This window comes from Parasteatoda tepidariorum, chromosome 4 (genome assembly GCF_982258835.1).
Source record: "Parasteatoda tepidariorum strain Cologne lab strain chromosome 4, Ptep-v5.0, whole genome shotgun sequence".
Classification (NCBI taxonomy): Eukaryota; Metazoa; Arthropoda; class Arachnida; order Araneae; family Theridiidae; genus Parasteatoda; species Parasteatoda tepidariorum.
In genome coordinates, this window is record NC_141758.1 from 42504538 (window position 1) to 42524366 (window position 19829).

Here is a 19829-nt window from a genome sequence, read left to right on the forward strand (position 1 = left end):
TTATGTTGCATATATATTTATATACATACTGATAATCTTAAATTTAAGTTATGCACAAATGCAAAACAATGCAAAAACCAGCTCCACGAAAAGACATATAGTTTGTCTAAGCTAAGAACTCCTCCCGCCATAAAGTCTAAAGCCGTTTGGTGCTATGGAAACAAGAATGGCGCATTTTAGGGAGGGTAGCTTTATTCTAGGACTAACACAATAGATCGAAGATATTCCCTTTCTCTCGCCAACTCCTGCCGAAACCACTCCAAAACTGTGACCCCGCACCCCTACTTAAAATAGTCATACCTCGTTACCATGGTCACTGCCACAGGTCCAGACGAATGTCTGGAGGAGTTCTTATTTTAGACAAACTGTAGGTTTTTATAGGACAGTAGAATGTTTTTTTTTTCTTCTTTTTTTTTCCTAACACAAGAATTCTGTCTTCAATTTAGACATCCTAAAAGCGTGGAGGTGATTAGTTCGATTCTCTTAGTAACCGACATCATGTATTTTTTATGAAATAATTTTTCACTAAGTAAAATACTAACCTTCCGTATTGTAACCAATTGTAGAAAAATTGAACAGTATTATTCAAACATAAGGAAAAAGTGTGCTTTAAATTGCGCCAGTTTAAACTAAATTATCTTTATTATCATTATTTAAAATTCTTTACAAACTGCCATTAAAGTATTAAAATATTGTTTTTTCCTTTCAATATAAATTTTTATTTTCAGATTACGGATCAACAAAATAAGGTTTCTCCAACAATAACTGATTCTTCATTACATTCGACTCTTTCCAGAAAGATATCTAATACATCAAGTAAGAGCTAAGAATATGTATTTTAAATTTCATAAATTTAATTAAATGAAATACAAATTATAAAATCGGCAATTACTAATTATGCGTTTATATGAACGATAGATTTACTTTAAGCCATACATTAAAAATGTAAAGATATATTTTGCTTTTTATTATCTTTCAATTTAGGTAATAGCTCTAAAGCAAGTGTGGCAAGTCAGCTGAGTGTACAACGATTTGGTGATGCTACACCAGAATTTATAAAGGTAAAACTTTAATGCCAGAAAATTTATTCTCTCATTTAATGAGAAAAGGAAAAGGATTTTATCCTTGTATAAATTAATTGAATGATTACCTACTCATATTAAGAAGGTATAATGTGGAGAAAAAAACTTATTTGAGGAAAATGAAATTTGAAGTGGGGAATCCCATTTATGTATAATAAAAGCATAATGAACCACACTTCGCTTAAGTAGAATTAAGCTTTCGCTTTATTTGCTTTCGAATTATAAATAAGTATCTGTTTACATAATATCTATAATGTAAATTTATATTTACTTTACGTGAAAAATTGTGTCTCAATTAAATTGTCTTGGATTTGTGTTGATTTATTCCATGTCATCTAATAGTCGGAAAAAAAATCCAATGCTTTCCTTATTTTTAATAAGAACAAGTTAGGTTCCCATTTGTGTTAATAGAAAAGCATCGCTGTGATAGGGTTAAAACTTAAACTCTCATAATTTCTATTCGAAAATATCAATTTGGAGATCATTATTTCTTATTTATAAGAAACAAATATGGCACTAATTCATAGTCAGTAATCTTGCTTGCTAAAGACATCAATTGAGTATGACTACACGAAACTACGAGACATAAAATAACTAATTTTAAAATTAAAACTCTAACTAAGTAATCTGTAAGAAAGTGAAAGTGTTTTTCCTAGCAGAGTTAATTAAATGAATTGGAATGTAAGAGTTGTCCAAACCAGTTGCTAAACTACATCTTTTAGTGGAATAAATCAATCAATTATAGTAATTTTGTGGTTGTGAATGTCAACTAGCTGTTTGCACAATTCCTATTGAGCGATACGTATTTCTATCCAAATAGAAACATCTGCTATCTAACTAATTGATCGTTGATGGATTGCCGCCAGTGTAGAGGTAAGTGAAGTGACGTCATCTTAGACATTTCTATACCAGAAGCATACGTATATATTTTCTCGGGAAAATTAACTATGAAGTTAAAGTTTATTTTCTCGCCCATGTGATTAACTTAGAAACCTTTCATTTCATTCACCAGCTATTGAAGACAGATTAATGTAGCAATATATTTATTAATTCCTCTTTTTGTCGTTGTAAAAATGATAAAGTTTTGGTGAAATTGTGATTAAATTATTTGAAGGTAATTTTTGAACAGATTGATTACAAACACACGCTTAGTTGTCAATTGTTTCTTTTAAGTTTAATGGAACAGTTAATAACACGCTTAAATTTTGCTTTTAAGTTAAGTAGAACATTTATGCTTATGTTACAAAATAAAAGTGTCACGTGAAATCTTGTTAAGAGTTACATTTTAATAGTTTTGATAATAGTATGCAGAACTTAATAACTTAAATAACATAAATAACTAAAGAACAGAGCATTGTGACCTTCAAATAGTAATTTGTCGCAGTTATATTGGTAACCTTACTTCTAAAACTTTAAATGATGGCAAAATGCAAATCAAAATTTCCTTCAAAAAGTTCAACTAAAAATGCCAGGTATTTTTTCACAAGCATTTTTAATGTAACATTGCGTTTTACAGAAAATAATTCTTTTGATAAAATCAATTGTTTTAATAAAAATGATTTTTGAGGTAACCAGAGAGTTTTCGTGTATCAGCAAAATATCTTAGATATATTGAATTTCATGTTTAGATAAAGTCACTCTAAAATATTATCGCCAGAAGAAAAAAAAGATAACTTTACTATAATAACCACCTGAAAATAAATGTATTCTTGAGTTACTCCTCCGTTAAATTAAGTTACCTCGCTGTTACCACGTTTTGGTTAATTCAAATTCTCTTAGTTTCCGATTAACTTTAGAGTAGGATAAATTTTAGATACTAGCTGTCTTTAGTGACAATCTTGGTCACTTTTCAAAATTATCTTGTTCAGCATGCAAACTTTGATAGCAACCAAACTAAATCTATAGTTTAACTGTATTTAAATATTCCAATTCTTAAGCCCTTCCTCTTATAAAACCTTAATTAGTTTGAAACAGTATATTAACCATATTTCTAGCTGTATCTGGTAAAAAAGTAATTTGATTTATATATAGCATTATTTAATTCAGAAAATTCAGAATATATATATATATATATATATATATATATATATATATATATATATATATATATATATATATATATATATATATAGTGTTTCGCATCATTCCCTCACAACAATGTTCTTATCACCTGCAATCTTCTTAGAATAAAAATATTTTAATAAAAACTTCAGAAGTTAACAACTGGCATCATAGAACAAAATTGCAGTATGTTTCCATCTTCAACTTAAAGAAGCTTTGCTGTGGAATAAATTTGAATGAATCAAACCAGGTAAAATTTTTTACATTTGTCATTCCCTCATGTCATTTTTTAGAGTAAAATAAAATACAACTTCATCGAGAAAGTGGATAATTATATGTTGCTTTCTTGTATGAATATAATTGTATGTGATTGACTTCAGAAATTAATTAGGCCTAACTGTTATTTTTAAATTTTATTGAATTCGTCATTCCCTCACCAGTGTATACAGTGAGGGAATGACGCTGAAGTGAGGGAATGATTCAAGATGAGTATATTATAAAATAAATTTTTGTTCTATCGTGCCAGCCAATTTTATTTCCCAAACCTGTAAAAACTATTAAATATATAAGACTAAATTATAATAAATATTAGATATACTTAGTATGTTATCATTTTCAAACTTTAGGTAGATGTAACTTAGATAAAAACATGTATTAAAATAAAATATCATTCCCTCACTATTAGTGTCATTCCCTCACTTTTTAAATAGTGAAAATAATTAATTTACTTATTAATTAATTTGAAAAATAAATTAGAAAATTAATAAATGAATTTATTAAATTGATTAATTTATTTATCAAATTAATTAATTAATTATTAATTATTATAAATTAATTATTAAAAAAATTAATTAATTTAAATATTAAGTATAATTTATAGGATATATACTTTCTTTATAATGCCAGTACATATTTCTATTAATATAAAAAGTTTCAGAGCTTCTTATTCACTTTACTTTTTTGGGATTTTATGAACTGAAAAATGACAGTTTTCGTGAGAATGACCTATATATATATATATATATATATATATATATATATATATATATATATATATATATATATATATATATATATATATATATATATATATATATATATATATATATATATATATATATATATATATATATATATATATATATATATATAATTTTCACGGCAATTTTAGAAAGGATCAAAAATAAATCTAAACAATTACTTCGCAGCTACGTTTTTATTTCAATGAAAATATCTGTCGATTTGCAATCTACCAATGATCAATCAGATAGAAATCAATAGGAATACGTATCGTTCAATTCAAAAAGTTAGTTGTCATTCGCGATTATAAAATTACCACAGTTGATTGTTTTTGATTGATTGAATGTAGTTCAGCTACTGTCTTGGACATCTCTATTGAACACAATTTAAATTATTGTTTAGAACACCTAGCAAAATAAATCTAAATAAATTCTTAACGTGTACTAATTTTTTTAACACTACTTACATTATTACAAAGGACAACTAAACAGCAAAATGCATAATTACTATAGTATTGCCAATAGATAGAAAAATACCTGAGTTTAGGGTGCCACATAAAAAAAATATCTATCTTGATTATACTTACCTTTTTTTTCTTCAGGAAAATGGATTTTCTGAACCACCAAGATGGGTCTCCACTGATCCTCGAGCATATAATAAAACTCAATGTCCACTTTACCCTCAGAACTGTCCACCGCCGTTACCTACTAGACCACCTCCGCAAAAACCAATACCTCATACTAGACCTATACCACTTCCACGAAAGATGAAGAATTTGAAAAAAGTAGAGCCAATTTATGTTAACCTTATAAAAGAGAATGATAAATGTGAATGCGAAGCAGAAAAAAGTAAGAAATTTAGTCATTTTATGTGTTTTAAATGTAACGATAATTATGTTTATAATATTGAGAATAATAGGTAGAATTAATATTGGAAATACAAATTCTACCTATTATTATTGGATTAAATATTGGAAATACAAATGAAATAAGTAGAGGAGATTGTTGTACCCTGGACTACACGTACAGTACTCAAGCAAAGAGAATACGTTAAATAGCTTTAGTTCTTATGATCGGATTTTCACAAAGTGTCAATCATAATGATTTAAAGGGCAACCTGATTTTTAATATGCTAAGTAATTAGTGATAAGTATTTATTGAGTTACAGAATGATTCACATTAACGTGCTTTGTCTGAATAAACATAACTTTTTTTTTCACGGATTTGGATTTTTGACTATCAAAAAACTGGCGGTAGCCGTAATTTGGAAATATGATCCGATGGTTTAATAGTCAAGAGCGCTGTCGGAAGTTAGGATTTATTAATGTTGATTTCATTTTTTATGTATTTCGTCATATTTTGGGAATTTTTTAAAGATCGAAGAATTTTGCATGGAATTTTTTTTGAAATGCATGATAAAATGCGTTCGCAATTTTTTTTTAATAGACTAGTGTATAATGTATTTTCCATAAAATTTAAAGTACTATTTCAAATAATTTCTCTCCGCATATAAAATTCCAAAACTTAAAATTTGTCTAAGGTACAAACTTCCCTAATATTCCCAAATAGTATATTATATTGAGTTTCTTATATGCAAAATCTCAAAATAAATCAGTGAAAATATATTGTGGTATTTCAAAATTACTTTCAATCCATCACATTTGCTTTTCACGATATAAGATAGTAATTAGGATTAACTGAAATGAAAATATAAAATCAAATTTCTTACCATTAGAAAATTTAACTAAGTTTATGTAATTAAGGCCAATATTTTTTATACTGCAGTGATGGGAAAAGTGCTCCTACTTATTTCGTAATAATGCACTTACATATTAATAATTGGATAGTTTTTAATGTTAGCTACCACTTAATATTTTGAAAAAGAGCATCCTGTGCACTTCCATATCCATATTGAATTTACTCATTGTATATATGTCATAGTGGATACTAATATTTAATTTAACACTAATTATAAAGTCATGTTATTTATCTTATTTAAAAACATAACCTGTTTTCAAATAATGAAGCTAGCGATTTGAATATAATACTTCTTTAAAACGTTCCTTTGCTTTGAATTTCTACAAGGCCGACTTAATGCAATAAAAAGTATTCTGATAAACTTATCTGTTTCATTTTAATTACCTAGTAATATCACTTCTAAGACTCAGCTTGCGTTTTAAACAAATGCTTGGTTATAAAACTGTATTGAAAGCCTTGGGGTAAAGAATAACCTTTACCTTAAACTGTATGGAGTAAAGAATAACCTTTACCTTAAATTGTATGGAGTAAAGAATAGCCTTTACCTTAAACTGTATGGGGTAAAAAATAACCTTTACCTTAAACTGTATAATGTAAAGAATAACCTTTATCTTAAACTGTATGGCATAAAGAATAACCTTTACCTTAAACTGTATAGGGTAAGGATAAACCTTTACCTTAAATTATATGGGATAAAAAATAACCTTTACTTTAATCTGTATACGGTAAAGAATAACCTTTACCTTAAACTGTATAGGGTAAAGAATAACCTTTTCCTTAAACTGTATGGGTTAAAAATAACCTTTACCTTAATCTGTATAAAGTAAAGAATAACTTTTAAACTGTATGGCGTAAAGAATAACATTTACCTTAAACTGTATAAGGTAAAGAATAACCTTTACCTTAAACTGTATAGCGTAAAGAATAACCTTTACTTTAAACTGTATAGGGCAAAGAATAACATCTTCCTTATACTATATGGGGTAAAAAATAACCTTTACCTTAATCTTTATAAGGTAAAAGGATAACCTTTACCTTAAACTGTATGAGATGAAGAACAGCTTCATTAGATAGTTTTCTCAATTCTTTTTTAGATACTGATGACAGTTTTAAAAATGAATTTCAAAGCTTTGTTGATTTGTGTGAAAAGTACGGTCTTGATGAATTGGGTGAATGTTTCATAAGTGGAGCACTTTTCGTGAATTCCATTTCCTTAAGAAAAAGAAAGAACTCTGTAAGTAATTATAACATTAGTCGATTTTATAGTACTCCTCTTTTTAACTATCACTAACTATATTTTATACTTTTTTTTTAAATATTAAGAACTAAAAGGAAAGCATGAAATAAAATTAGTGATTATTTAATCACTCGCACTGTAAAAAATTCCGGGTAAAATTCCGGTAAAAAATACCGGCACTCAGGGTGCGGGTCCTTTTTTTTTACCTTAAAATTAATTTTTACCGAAATATGGTATAGAAAAAAATTCTGTATCATTGAATCACTTTAATTAAATAAATATTGATATAAACATTTCAGTATAGTGTTTTCTGGTAAAAATGTATTTTACGGTAAAATGAATTTTGCGGATGATACACCCAAAGTGCCGGTACTTTATTCCATAATTTCATTCGGAATTTTTTACAGTATGTTTGAAAAAATATAATGATTGTACACTTTTATGTATGTATGTATGTGTGGAGGCGTAACTGTTTGTTGTTTTCATATTTATGTCGTGAATAACTACTAATATAGGAACCTAACGACTTATTATTAACGATTTTACCATTTAACGATTTTTTGATCTATTACAGTATTTTTATGTCTGCATATTGAAGGATATGTTAAATGTTTCCTCTATATTAGTACTTTATATAATTAATAACGTAGAAGCAGTAAGCCCTTACATTAAAATTGCTTTTTTTTGTATATTTAACATTTAAGTAAAAATATTTATCAGCAATATTTTATATTTCACAATAAAATTCTATGTTGTTTAAGGCACAGTAATTGATTACCTACCTAATATTGATAATAACAATGTCAATTATCAGTTTAAATAAATAATTTTATGTGGATTCCATCTTTCTGCTTTTATTTAATTGATTTTGTTTCTTCTTGATTATTATTTTATGTTTCGGTTGTATTTCAAGATAATAAATTAAAATACAGTAAATAAACTGCAAATGCATTCTTTTTTTTTTCAAAATAAAATTTACATTTTTTTTTATATTTCATAACTTATTTCCCATTATTAGGAAGTGTTTAATTCTTTTATACATATTATAATTTTTAAAACATTTCTTTTTTTGTATTATTAGAATTTTGAAAGGCATAGTACCCATTTGAAAAGGACGGATGCGGAAGGATATGAGGCTCTTCTAAAAAATGATTTGCAAAGTAATGTATCTATTCATCTATTTTTATTTCAGTGTATACATAGGTATTTCGTAACGACCAACCTTAATATAATTTTTTAGAATCGTTGCAAGAACGAAGAAAATACTAAGTTTTATGTTGGTAGCAAATATTTAAGTGTGAAAAAGAGAAGAAAAAAAAACGAAAGCGTTATTAAACTATAATTGATCATTGTTGGTATCCACCACAGTATATATAAGATATAATAATCAGCGAAAATGTCGAAATCAGCGAAAATCAGCGATGACCTTTTTCTCGTACTTATCCGTTATATCAACCATACGTTGGTGACTTCTTTTCCGAGTTGTCGCCAACGCGAACATTCGTCCTCATAATCGACAAATAACATTAGTAAAATTTTTTTTACCTAAACAAAATATATCAACACTAATATCATATTTAATATTCAATAACTATTGTTTTGTATATTATTCGTGATATTTTTTTTATAATTTTGTGTCATAACCGTCGTTGAATAGCCGACCAAATTTTTTGGGCTTACGACTACTAATGTTCAACTCCGTAGCCTTATAATTTTGAACCCAATCCAGAAGACAAGAGAACTTCGGGATCAAATATTGGAAAACATTTGCCTTTGTGGAGGACTTTTGATGGGACTAACCCGCATTCGCGTTGAACGGAGAGAAAACCATGAAAACCTCTAACGGTAAGACTGACGGCAAGATTAACCCATAATCCGTCTACCACTAATGATATTTTACGTCAGGATTGTGGTCATTGCAAACCAGATGCGGAATTCGTATCAATCAGTCATCTTTGGGATTCGAATCAGGTTCACCTCATTGGAAGGCGAACGTTCTATCCCCTGAGCCATCACGTCTCAATATTCGCGATATTATCGTATTCCATAATTACAGTTATCAATAATTATCACTATATTTTCTTAATTGATATCGATATGTGTTGCTATCATTAATATTAAGATTATAATATCAAGTTATTTGACACAACTATGTGCAACATCGATAGCAACTAATCTAGGGTAGTCACTACATCTAGACGATTTTGCTTTCATAAACCCTATAAGAAATAAGTATCTTTTTATAGATAAAATCATGTTAAAATTTTTCTTTTCGCAAGTAGAAAAGAATTTTACTATCTGATAAGAATATCTTTCACGTTCTGTGATCTTGCTAATTTGTTTATCTTAAGAAATGTGTAATGAAATATTCTATGGAAAACCAGTTCGTGCGATGCTGAGAAATTGAGGTGTAATGTATCAAACGAAAAAAGTTAATTCAAGATACTTGGTATTTTACTTAATTTAATTGAATTAAATAATGAATTTTCTTTTAGCTACATCAACCAAAATCAAGCTTTTGATTAATGATTGATTAATTAGAAATTATTGACGAATTAAAAAAAAATCAATCTTGGAGAGGATAAAATGTATGATTTCCAGCCAAAGCCACCGAGCATTTTTTTCGTTCTTGGATCACCCCGCGTAAGTTCTATGTCTTATTTACGAATAATCTATCAACTAATTTTTCGTATTAGGTAACCGGAAAAAAGTATCCTTAAGAAGATCTAATTCTTTACCATCAACTTTTGAAAAATCTGGAGAATATACAGACGTCAATTTCGAAATAGGTACGTAGTGTATTAAAAGTTCTTTGTACATTATTTCTTCTAGAAAAAAACGATAATTTGTCTCAAACAGCTATACTCAAGATGTAAGGACTTTTGATAATTTTTTTTTAATATTCGTCAAAAAATTTCTTATATATATATATATATATATATATATATATATATATATATATATATATATATATATATATATATATATATATATATATATATATAAATACAAGAAAACATTAAGAAAGTTAAGAAAAACAATAAGTTGCAAATCCCATGTGCAAATCCATTTCAGGCCAAAATTCATTGCCAAAATTATTTACTAAATAATTTCTTTGTTAATTTATATAATTTTTCCATGTGCAAATCCATTTCGGGCAAATCCGTGGTTAGAATTATTTACCGAAAATTCCTTTACTAAATAATTTCCTTTGTTAATCTATACAGTTTTTCCATGTGCAAATCCATTTCGGGCAAATCCGTGGATAGAATTGTTTGCTAAAAATTTCTTTATTTATACAATTTTCCATGTGCAAATCCATTTCGGGCAAATCCGTGGCTAAAATTATGTACAAAAATTTTTCTTTGTTAATCTTTCCATGTGCAAATCCATTCCGGGCAAATCCGTGGTTAGAATTATTTACTAAAACTTCCTTTGCTAAATAATTTCCCTTGTTAATCTATACAGTTTTTCCATGTGCAAATCCATTTCGGGCAAATCCGTGGATAAAATTGTTTGCTAAAAATTTCTTTATTAATTTATACAATTTTCCATGTGCAAATCCATTTCGGGCAAATCCGTGGTTAAAATTATCTGCTAAAATTTTTTCTTTGTTAATTTTTCCATGTGCAAACCCATTTCGGGCAAATCCGTGTTAAAATTATCTATTAAAATTTTTTCTTTGATAATTTAAATAATTTTTCTATGTGCTAATCCATATCGTGCAAATCCGCGGCTAAAATTATTTGCAAAGCAGGCAATTTATGTTTCTCTTTTCTATTTTATATTTTTTCTTAAATAAACATCTATCTTCTAAAACTATTTATGATCAATTTTTAAAATTATCCAGTATAATATTACCTTGCGCACATCCATTTCGGGCCCATCCTTGGTAACTAACAAATCAAAACTCAGAATAACAAATCACTTCAGCAGTGCAGTAAGAACGACACTTTAAAACCCTCTTGTTACACTCAATTTGCGCTTTTGTTTTCATATTTTGTAATCTGGCAATCTTTCTGCGAAAACATTTTTAAATCATTCTTGAAAAATATCTGTCCGTGTAAGTTGTTATAATTTTGCTACTCGCTTTATAGTCCCCCCTTTTTAATGTTTTTTCTTTTTATTTTATTTTATTATCTGTTTTTACATGTTATTTTTACTTTTTATGATCTATTTTTATGTAGTTATTTTACAAAAATTTTTTTTTCAGTGCTCCTCACACTATTGTATTAACATATTTTGCTCTGGCTTTATTGATACAATATCAGAAAGCACTCTGTTTTGCGGATATAATCGTGTGGGCTGAAGAAAAGATTATATCTTTTTTTTTCCGGTTTTTTAATTAACATTTCATTTTTTTTTTTTTTAAATAAAATGTTGTTTATTTTTTTTTTACTTATTATTTCCCACCCCCTTTTTTCATATGTCTATAATTTTTCTTTGTTTTTATTCTTCATTTTACCTATGTATTTTTTGGCATTCAGGATGCCAAATCAGGCCGAAAAAAATTCACAAGTGCTACTACCGATAGAAAAATTAAATGGCTATGCCTTTAATTGCCCAGGAACAATGCCCAGGAAATATGCCCAGGAACAATGTTTTCATGGGGCACATTAGAACAATCCCTGACGTCTGTAAGCTACTTGAACATAGTTGCAGACCAGGTTCACTTATTCATGGCAACAGTTTTTCCTGCGGGGGATGGTGTTTACCAACAGGATAATGCACCATGTCATAAGGGTCGAATCGTCATGGATGGGTTCGAGGAACATTCCAGTGAAGTCAAGTCTTGGCCCCCAAATTCACCTGACCTTAATCCAATAGAGCATTTGCGGTCCTACTTGGAAAACCAAATTCGTGCTGCCACGCTACCCCCTTGCAATGTTAAGGAATTACAGGACCAGTTGGTGAGCGCTTGGTACCAGATACCCCAGACTACCTATCAGCACCTTGTGGAATCAATGCCACGGCAGGTGCTAGCGGTTTTGAGGGCTAAAGGTGGTCCTACATGTTATTAACAGGGTGGTCACAATGTAATGGCTCTTCGGTATATATATATATATATATATATATATATATATATATATATATATATATATATGTGTGTGTGTGTGTGTGTGTGTGTGTGCGTATAAAATGTAACTACATTACATTATTTTAGAATACCAAAGGTATTTATGATTCAGTAAAAAAATTTTATTTAAAAGAATGTCATGAATAGAATCACGTAAACAGTGTTGTTTTGAAAAATGTTAGTCGAAAAAAAAGAAATGTTGAATCTGAACTTATAAGCAGTGGTCTTATGCAAGATACTTGTTCCAGAAATGTAATTTAATCAGTTCAAGAGTTATTTGAATATACCTTAAATTTTCTAAATTGTTTACATTTTATCTAGCCATAAAACTCAAGTGGCGTGGTATAATTTTTATCGAAGTACTAAAAATAGGCTGTTTTATTAATTATCTTCATTTAATAATAAATACAGCATTGTTAAAGTTGAGTAGACCAGTAATCATTAGAAAAATTTCCAATATATCATTTAAAACATTCCATACCATTGAAAAACAATTTATACAAATATACATCGGTTTTCTCGAAAACGATGGACGTGTTGAAAAAAATAGGACGTGCTTAGAAAAAAAAATTTCCCCGTCAATTTTTAAATTTCGTTTCAAAGTTTATAGGCAATTGGTGCTGCTAGCTGAGAAGAACTTAAACAACGATTTCAAAATAACCTTCATTTTCAGCCATAATGCGGTTCAGTCTCAAGGCAGAACTGTTAAAACATCATAAAGCATTGATTCATAATAAGTAGCACCATCTATTGACAAATTTTATTACAAATTTTGAAATTTTATGAGAATACAAACGTCGGTTCTTAAACAAAACGTCATCAAACTTTGAATTCTTCCTTCCCTTTTTTTCCATAAATTTTTCAAATCATCGGTCATTTTTAGTGCTCGGGAAAAGCATATATGTGTTGCATATGTGTCGACCGCATATGTGTCAATATTTTATTTTAAGTTAAAATGAAAAATATTTCATTTTATTATTTTCGTGCTGGACTGGAAGATATTCTAAAGTAGATCAGTTTCTGTCCATACAAATGTTTCATGTTATGCTTTTAATTACAAGCCTCATGAATTCAATAATATGACCGTATTTTCAGATAATAATAAAAAAGTCGTCGAGAGAGAATCATTAAATATTCAACTTAATGATAGCCAACAGGAACTTCTTGAATTAATGAATACATTCAAGAGAGGAGATAAAACGATATCTCAAGTTGAAGAACAATTTAAGGAATGGCATGCCCGCCACGTTGACCTTCCAGCAAATTTGGCTTCCAGTCCCAAGTCAAAGCCAAGAAAAATTCTGAAACAACCTTCTTTTTCGATTCCGGGTTTGAGAAATTTCATCTTGGGTAGACCGAAGAAAAAAACTCACAACGAAAAGGTATATTTGTATGTTTTATTTGACTTATTTTTTTATTTATATGTGCTTAGTTATTAAAGAATATTAATTTAACAAGTATTTTTATTTCGTTTAACCTAAAGATAGTTTTATTGTTGTTGAATACTACAGAATAATATCATTTTTTTGAAGAACTTGAGGAATTTTTTTAAATATGTTTTAAGTTTTTAAAACGTTTTGTCTAATAGTAAGATGTTTAATGATTAAGCTACTCTGCCACGGGGAAATAAAAATGTCCGACCGTGATATTACAGTGTTTAAGACACTGAGCTATCACCTTGAGGAGCTAGGACCTCTTGAACCTTGAACTTTTCTCTTTCCAGTAGTTTTAAATAAAACAAGCTGAACGACAGGTACCAACTTGTCTGAAAAGTTAAGGTGGTCGATGTGCAGTGTCGATCATTTTGCCATCATCATTCCGTTGGCCTCCACATTGTGGACTCTTAACTTCCACACGAAGATGATATTCTGGCGAAATTACCACACTTGTATGGTAAAGACATTTCTGCCAAAAAACGGCAATCAAACCAAATTTTATGGCATTTAAACCAATTTTTTGGTAATTTTGCTTTTGTTATAGTAGCGATTTACCATGCATTGCCATACATTTAGTAAAAATACAAAATTGCAAAGTAAATTTAATCAAATAAATCGTTATCACGCCATGCCTCATGATAAACCAATAAATTCTTCAGTGCCAATATCCATTTTACCATCTACTTGGTAGTTTTGACCTTTTGATGCTATGCCTTTTACCAAATAGAATAATAATAAACCTTATCTATTTTCACTTCTATGGTTCTAAAAAATTGCTGATAAGACTTAGGTAACAGTTAATTATTTATTTTTTTAAATATATTTCTTAATCATAACTAAGGGAAAATAAGCCTAAATGATGCTTCAAAGATATTAAAGTGTTTTAAAATTACTGAACTCATATAGATCAAGCTATTGTGTTTGTTTTATGTATCTTTTTAGGGAAGTAGGGTGATTTATTTATTTGTTCACTTACATATATATATATATATATATATATATATATATATATATATATATATATATATATATATATATATATATATATATATATATATATATATATATATATATATAGGATTATACTTCACCGGAATATACTTTAATTTGATGACACGGGAATTTCAGAACCGCTAAAGTTAACGCGTGCTTGTAGCTGCCGGATGTTTGTTTAATACCATAATCTAGTTTCCAGTCAAAATTGTGGTAGTGTATTGCACGCATTGCTTTTTATATAAGTAGGAAATGTAAATTTTGCTTGTATTTTAGCATTGTATTTTTCAACATTTTCATGAAAGCTGATTTTATGTGCTATATATTACGTATAATTAATCTGTAGTATGTGAAATATAATCATCTTAATTAATCGCTTCTTTGATTAACCCAAGTTAACTCGGGTATGTATTAGGGGGACCGAAAAGTAATGTCGTTTTGGATCATTAAATATTCGTTAATCTTATAAACCAATTCATTTATTTCGATCCATTTCGATTCGTTTTTGATCCGGCATTGAAAGGTTGTTGCTAACGAAAGCAGAATTTGTCAGTACATTTTTTCTTTTCGCGTTTTTTCTCTCGATCGGAAGCAAAAAAAAAAAAAAAAAGGAAAAAAAAACTGCTGTGATTGGAGGTTTGTCAAGTTTTGTTCGGGAGTTTTGCTCTTGGATTGTGGGATTGCACACGTGTTTTGTGCGATTGTTGCTAAATTTATATATTAAAAAAAGAGTAAAGAAAATGGCATATCAATTAATTCACTGGCGTTTGGAAATTATCACTTTTTGTTTGCCCATTGTTTTAAAAACTATCATACAAAGAATAATATTTAACTATTTTCATTTGCCCGAGATAACTCGAGATAATAAACTGACGGTAAATTAAATATTTCTTACCGATAAAAAAAATTAAAATTTCAACTTAAAACTGTTTTATGCTTTGTTTTAGTTTCTTGTGAGTATTAATAAAAAATAGTGCGCGGAGTTCCTCCGCGCGGAAGAAGTTAAACTTCGCAACCTGCGACGTTAATTGTAGAAGAATCAGCAGTCGTAGAAGGATCACTAGTTCTATTCAACGACTCTTTTTCCTGATCCGCTCGCTTCCGTGCTCTATTATAACGGTAATATTGTGCATTTTTCCCTCGTGGGCCTCTTGAACCAGTGGAAGTGCTTGTGGTTGCCTCATCGTCTTGCCGTGGAAAATGTATTTGTATTAATAATGTATGTGAATGCGTCATAATGTAATTTCAAAAGAGAAAACCTAACAATCAATTGATATTCACAAGAGACGTACCTTGACATAACCTTAAATCCGTCGCATTGTCCGTGGGATTGTTTTCACTCAATTTTTACTATTGTTATCCACTAAATTTGAAAATAAAAAATACTACCCTATTAAATTGCATGTGTATCAAATCAAACTAAAAAAATATTTATAGAAGAACAATACTTTTATTATTTTTATGCTAGTGAGAACCAAAACAATATGGAAATGAATGAGGGAAAACTGGATCCTACCACGTGATTTCCCGGCCGATAATAATGTAGCGTTAAACGTTTAACGCAACCTTGTTGGAAGTCGCATAAGAAGTATAATTTCAATAAAAAAAAAAATCTAATTTTTGTGCACTTTTTTCTTCAGAAAAATTAGTAAGGGAAGCGGTTAATCATCACTATCAAACCATACAATATAAGTTCATGCAATATATTTTCTATTTTTCAGCACTCAATTGAAATTGAATCTCCAAAAAATAAACGAAGTAAAGGATCATCTGATGCATGCTCATCGCCTGCAATGCAAAATCGCCTGAGTAAAATTTCCGTCACTAGCACATCAAGTAAGCATTCGATAGCGATATTTAGGACATTAATATCTTCATTATACAACAACATATTTTTCCTGTGCTCATAAATACTTTTATACAAGTTGTTTTAAATATCTTGTTATACTACTATATAAGATGTTTTATTATAAGTTGTTTTAAATATGCTGTTATACTATTATATAAGTTGTTTTGTTATAAGTTGTTTTAAATATCTTGTTACACTATTATAAAAGTTGTTTTAAATATCTTGTTATACTATTATATAAGTTGTTTTGTTATAAGTTGTTTTAAATATCTTGTTATACTATTATATAAGTTATTTTATTATAAGTTGTTTTTATCTTGTTATACTAGTATATAAGTTGTTTTATTGTAAGTTGTTTTAAATATCTTGTTATACTATTATATTAGTTGCTTTATTTCAACTTGTTTTAACCCACTGACGGTTCTGCACGTAAAAAGTCGCATTTTAACCTGCAGTCTTCTCTGCATAGCAAAACCGGTTTTCCCATGTTAACTGATAGGGGAACTGTGTGTAGGGGAGAAACATACTCTCAATTTTGCCCATTTCCTTAACCGCCAGTGGAAACATCTTGTTGCACTATTATATAAGTTGTTTTATTATAAGTTGTGTTAAATATCTTGTTATACTATTATATTAAGCTGTTTTATTATAAGTTGTTTTAAATATGTTGTAATAATATTATCTAAGTTGTTTTAATACAAGTTGTTTTTATTTTATTAGGTGGAAGTTCTGATCATAACGAAGTTAAGTTACAAAAAAAGAACAATGGAAGCTGCAGTGATGTGAGTAAAACTTTATTAACCCATAACATATGATTTATTTCTAAAAAAGAGGTGTTTATTATTTTTTAACGTATCTATTATTTTTTTCTCTAAAATATTGGACACTATAGTGCGTTCATGAAACAGATAGACCTTAAATAAACAAATAAGTTGCCAGAATGTTGATCAGGCTTAGTACTTATGGAGATTTTCTCTGCATTTTTCATTTCTAAAGAATCATGCTTGTTGTTCTTTCGAATGACACTTCCCAATGGCAGAAAACCTGATTGGTTAAACCAAGCGAATTTAAGGCGGAGGTTACGTTTCTTGTTTTTCATTGGTGCCATCTATGACTAAGAATACGACTTCAACCACAAACACGTCACTGCATGTTCATAGGGCGGATCCATTCATACATCCATCCATTCATTCATCCACAGATCGTAATTTTGACCTGACCAAAGAACGATCAATCTCCAATTCAGTGTCTCCAGAAGTATGATTTATTATGGGAACATGAGGACTTTAAAACCCGGCAAATTTAACGTGCACCAGTCACCATTTACTACACGGGGAGTCTTCAGCCGGCGGGGATCAGACTCACTACCTCTTGGACATGGGTCAAACGCCCTACCAACCAGGCTATCCAGACCCCAAGAATTATGCTACAAATGAATAATAGTTCAAAATCATTTTACTCTCCTGTTCCTAAAATGTGATTTTTTTCTGACGCTTTTTTACAAGACAAAATGTTCAACTGTTTTTTTTTCTAGATCGTTGTAGGAGTCAGTACCAGCAAATCACAATAAAAAAAGTTAATAAATACTCACCGTATGTTTAGCGCCCCGCCAAACAGCTAAACACGTGATTGACATGGCCAAGTGATGCATATTTTTATTTGCATCTAGTCTACTTTTCCGCTAAGCGGACTTTAGAACAATCACCAATTGAATTTTGCTGGAATTCACGTAAAGTTTAATATCATGTAGCATTTGACATATTGATTATGTCCTAATTAGTAAAATGCTAACCTCTGTTTTAAAATAAAAGAAACTAAAATAAATGGTAAGATTATTTTTACACTTTAGAATTTCTTTACTTCTTTCAGATACAAAAGAAACCATTACCACCAATACCAATTTCAGCACATTGTCCTGAAAAAATTAATAAAAGCAACGAAAAAGCTAAAATAACGAAAGAGGATGACTACCGATGCAGACAACAAGCCCGGAGATCGCCGATAAAGCCTGTACCTGCACCAAAACCCAAAATATTATTTAGGCAAAAATCAAACGCAATGGAACCTGAAAAATCTAGAATTGATTTGATGCCCGAAGGTAAGGAAACCATTTTGCTACTTTTGCTAGAAACTATATAATGACTTTTAAGAATTATGAGCTATTTATTTAAAAATAAATTTTAAAAACTGCGATTGTAGTATTATGATTGTTCGAAATCATTTTTTCTTACTTTATTTGTATGGTAAAATCGAAATATACTAACTGAGTCACATATTTTTTAATGAGATTTGAGTTCAAAATTTTAAAAATAGTGCGATTTCTTACAATACCTTAACAGTGCGCTGCATGAAAATATTACTAATATGCAATTAATAAGACTACAACATAGAATACGCCAAATAAGAAGCTATTTATGTAGTATAAAGACTGTTAATGAATTAATAATCACAAATGTGAGGGGTGATATAACTTGTCAAAAACAAACAACACTTCAATCGAATAGCCAGACTGGTTGCCAGATATAACGCACAATTCAAATGCAGAGAATACTAGTATATGCTAGTGTACGAGGCTACAGAAGGTATAATAGAAAACGCGTTATTCTTTTTTTTTCTTGAGTAGTAAAGTAAACTGTTAACTGACCTTGTAGTAAAAACGCAAATACGCTGGTGTCCCAAAATTTAAGTAGAATTAATGTTTATGGAGATATGCAAGAAAAATATAAATCAGAATTCCAGTAAGTGAGATAGGGAAATACATCAAGAATAATATCGTTATAAGAAAACAAAGTAAAAAAAAAAATAGTGCGTAGAGTCCCTCCGCTCGTAAGAAGTTAAACTTCGCAACCTGCGACGTTAATTGTAGAAGAATCAGCAGTCGTAGAAGGATCACTAGTTCTATTCAACGACTCTTTTTTCTGCTCCGCTCGCTTCCGTGCTCTGTAATCACGGTAATATTATGCATTTTTCCCTCGTGGACCTCTTGAACCAGTGGAAGTGCTAGCGGTTGCCTCATCGTTTCGCCCTGGAAAATGTATTTGTATTAATAATGCATGCGTCATAATGTAATTTCAGAAGAGAAAACCTAACAATCAATTGATATTCACAAGAGGCGTGTGGTGTGGCTAAATCAAAAAGGGGGGTGACTAACATTAAGTCAACTTAAGATTAAATAAAATTTAGATACTAATTATGTAAAGGCCGAAAAGGTGATAATGGCGTTCGTTGGAAGTGGGTACAAATTTTCAGGTAAGCGCAACAATGGAGCATGCTGGAAAAAAAAGGAAGAGAAAACAACTTATACTGTAAAATTACTC

The 19829-nt window shown here is 29.3% G+C and overlaps 1 protein-coding gene across 3 annotated transcripts in view; it reads left to right on the plus strand.

The window, feature by feature from the left end:
• The window catches only part of LOC107436675 (uncharacterized), a 61137-nt gene that overhangs the window by 28407 nt on the left and 12901 nt on the right, over positions 1-19829 (plus strand). For all 3 annotated transcript variants that reach the window (XM_043040901.3, XM_043040902.3, XM_071182211.2), the window contains 10 exons: positions 729-816; positions 985-1061; positions 4765-5011; positions 7015-7154; positions 8239-8317; positions 9854-9946; positions 13330-13616; positions 16385-16499; positions 17233-17294; positions 18382-18610. In XM_043040901.3, coding sequence (XP_042896835.1) covers positions 729-816; positions 985-1061; positions 4765-5011; positions 7015-7154; positions 8239-8317; positions 9854-9946; positions 13330-13616; positions 16385-16499; positions 17233-17294; positions 18382-18610 — 1417 coding nt within the window. The remainder of the gene's footprint in view (positions 1-728; positions 817-984; positions 1062-4764; positions 5012-7014; positions 7155-8238; positions 8318-9853; positions 9947-13329; positions 13617-16384; positions 16500-17232; positions 17295-18381; positions 18611-19829) is intronic.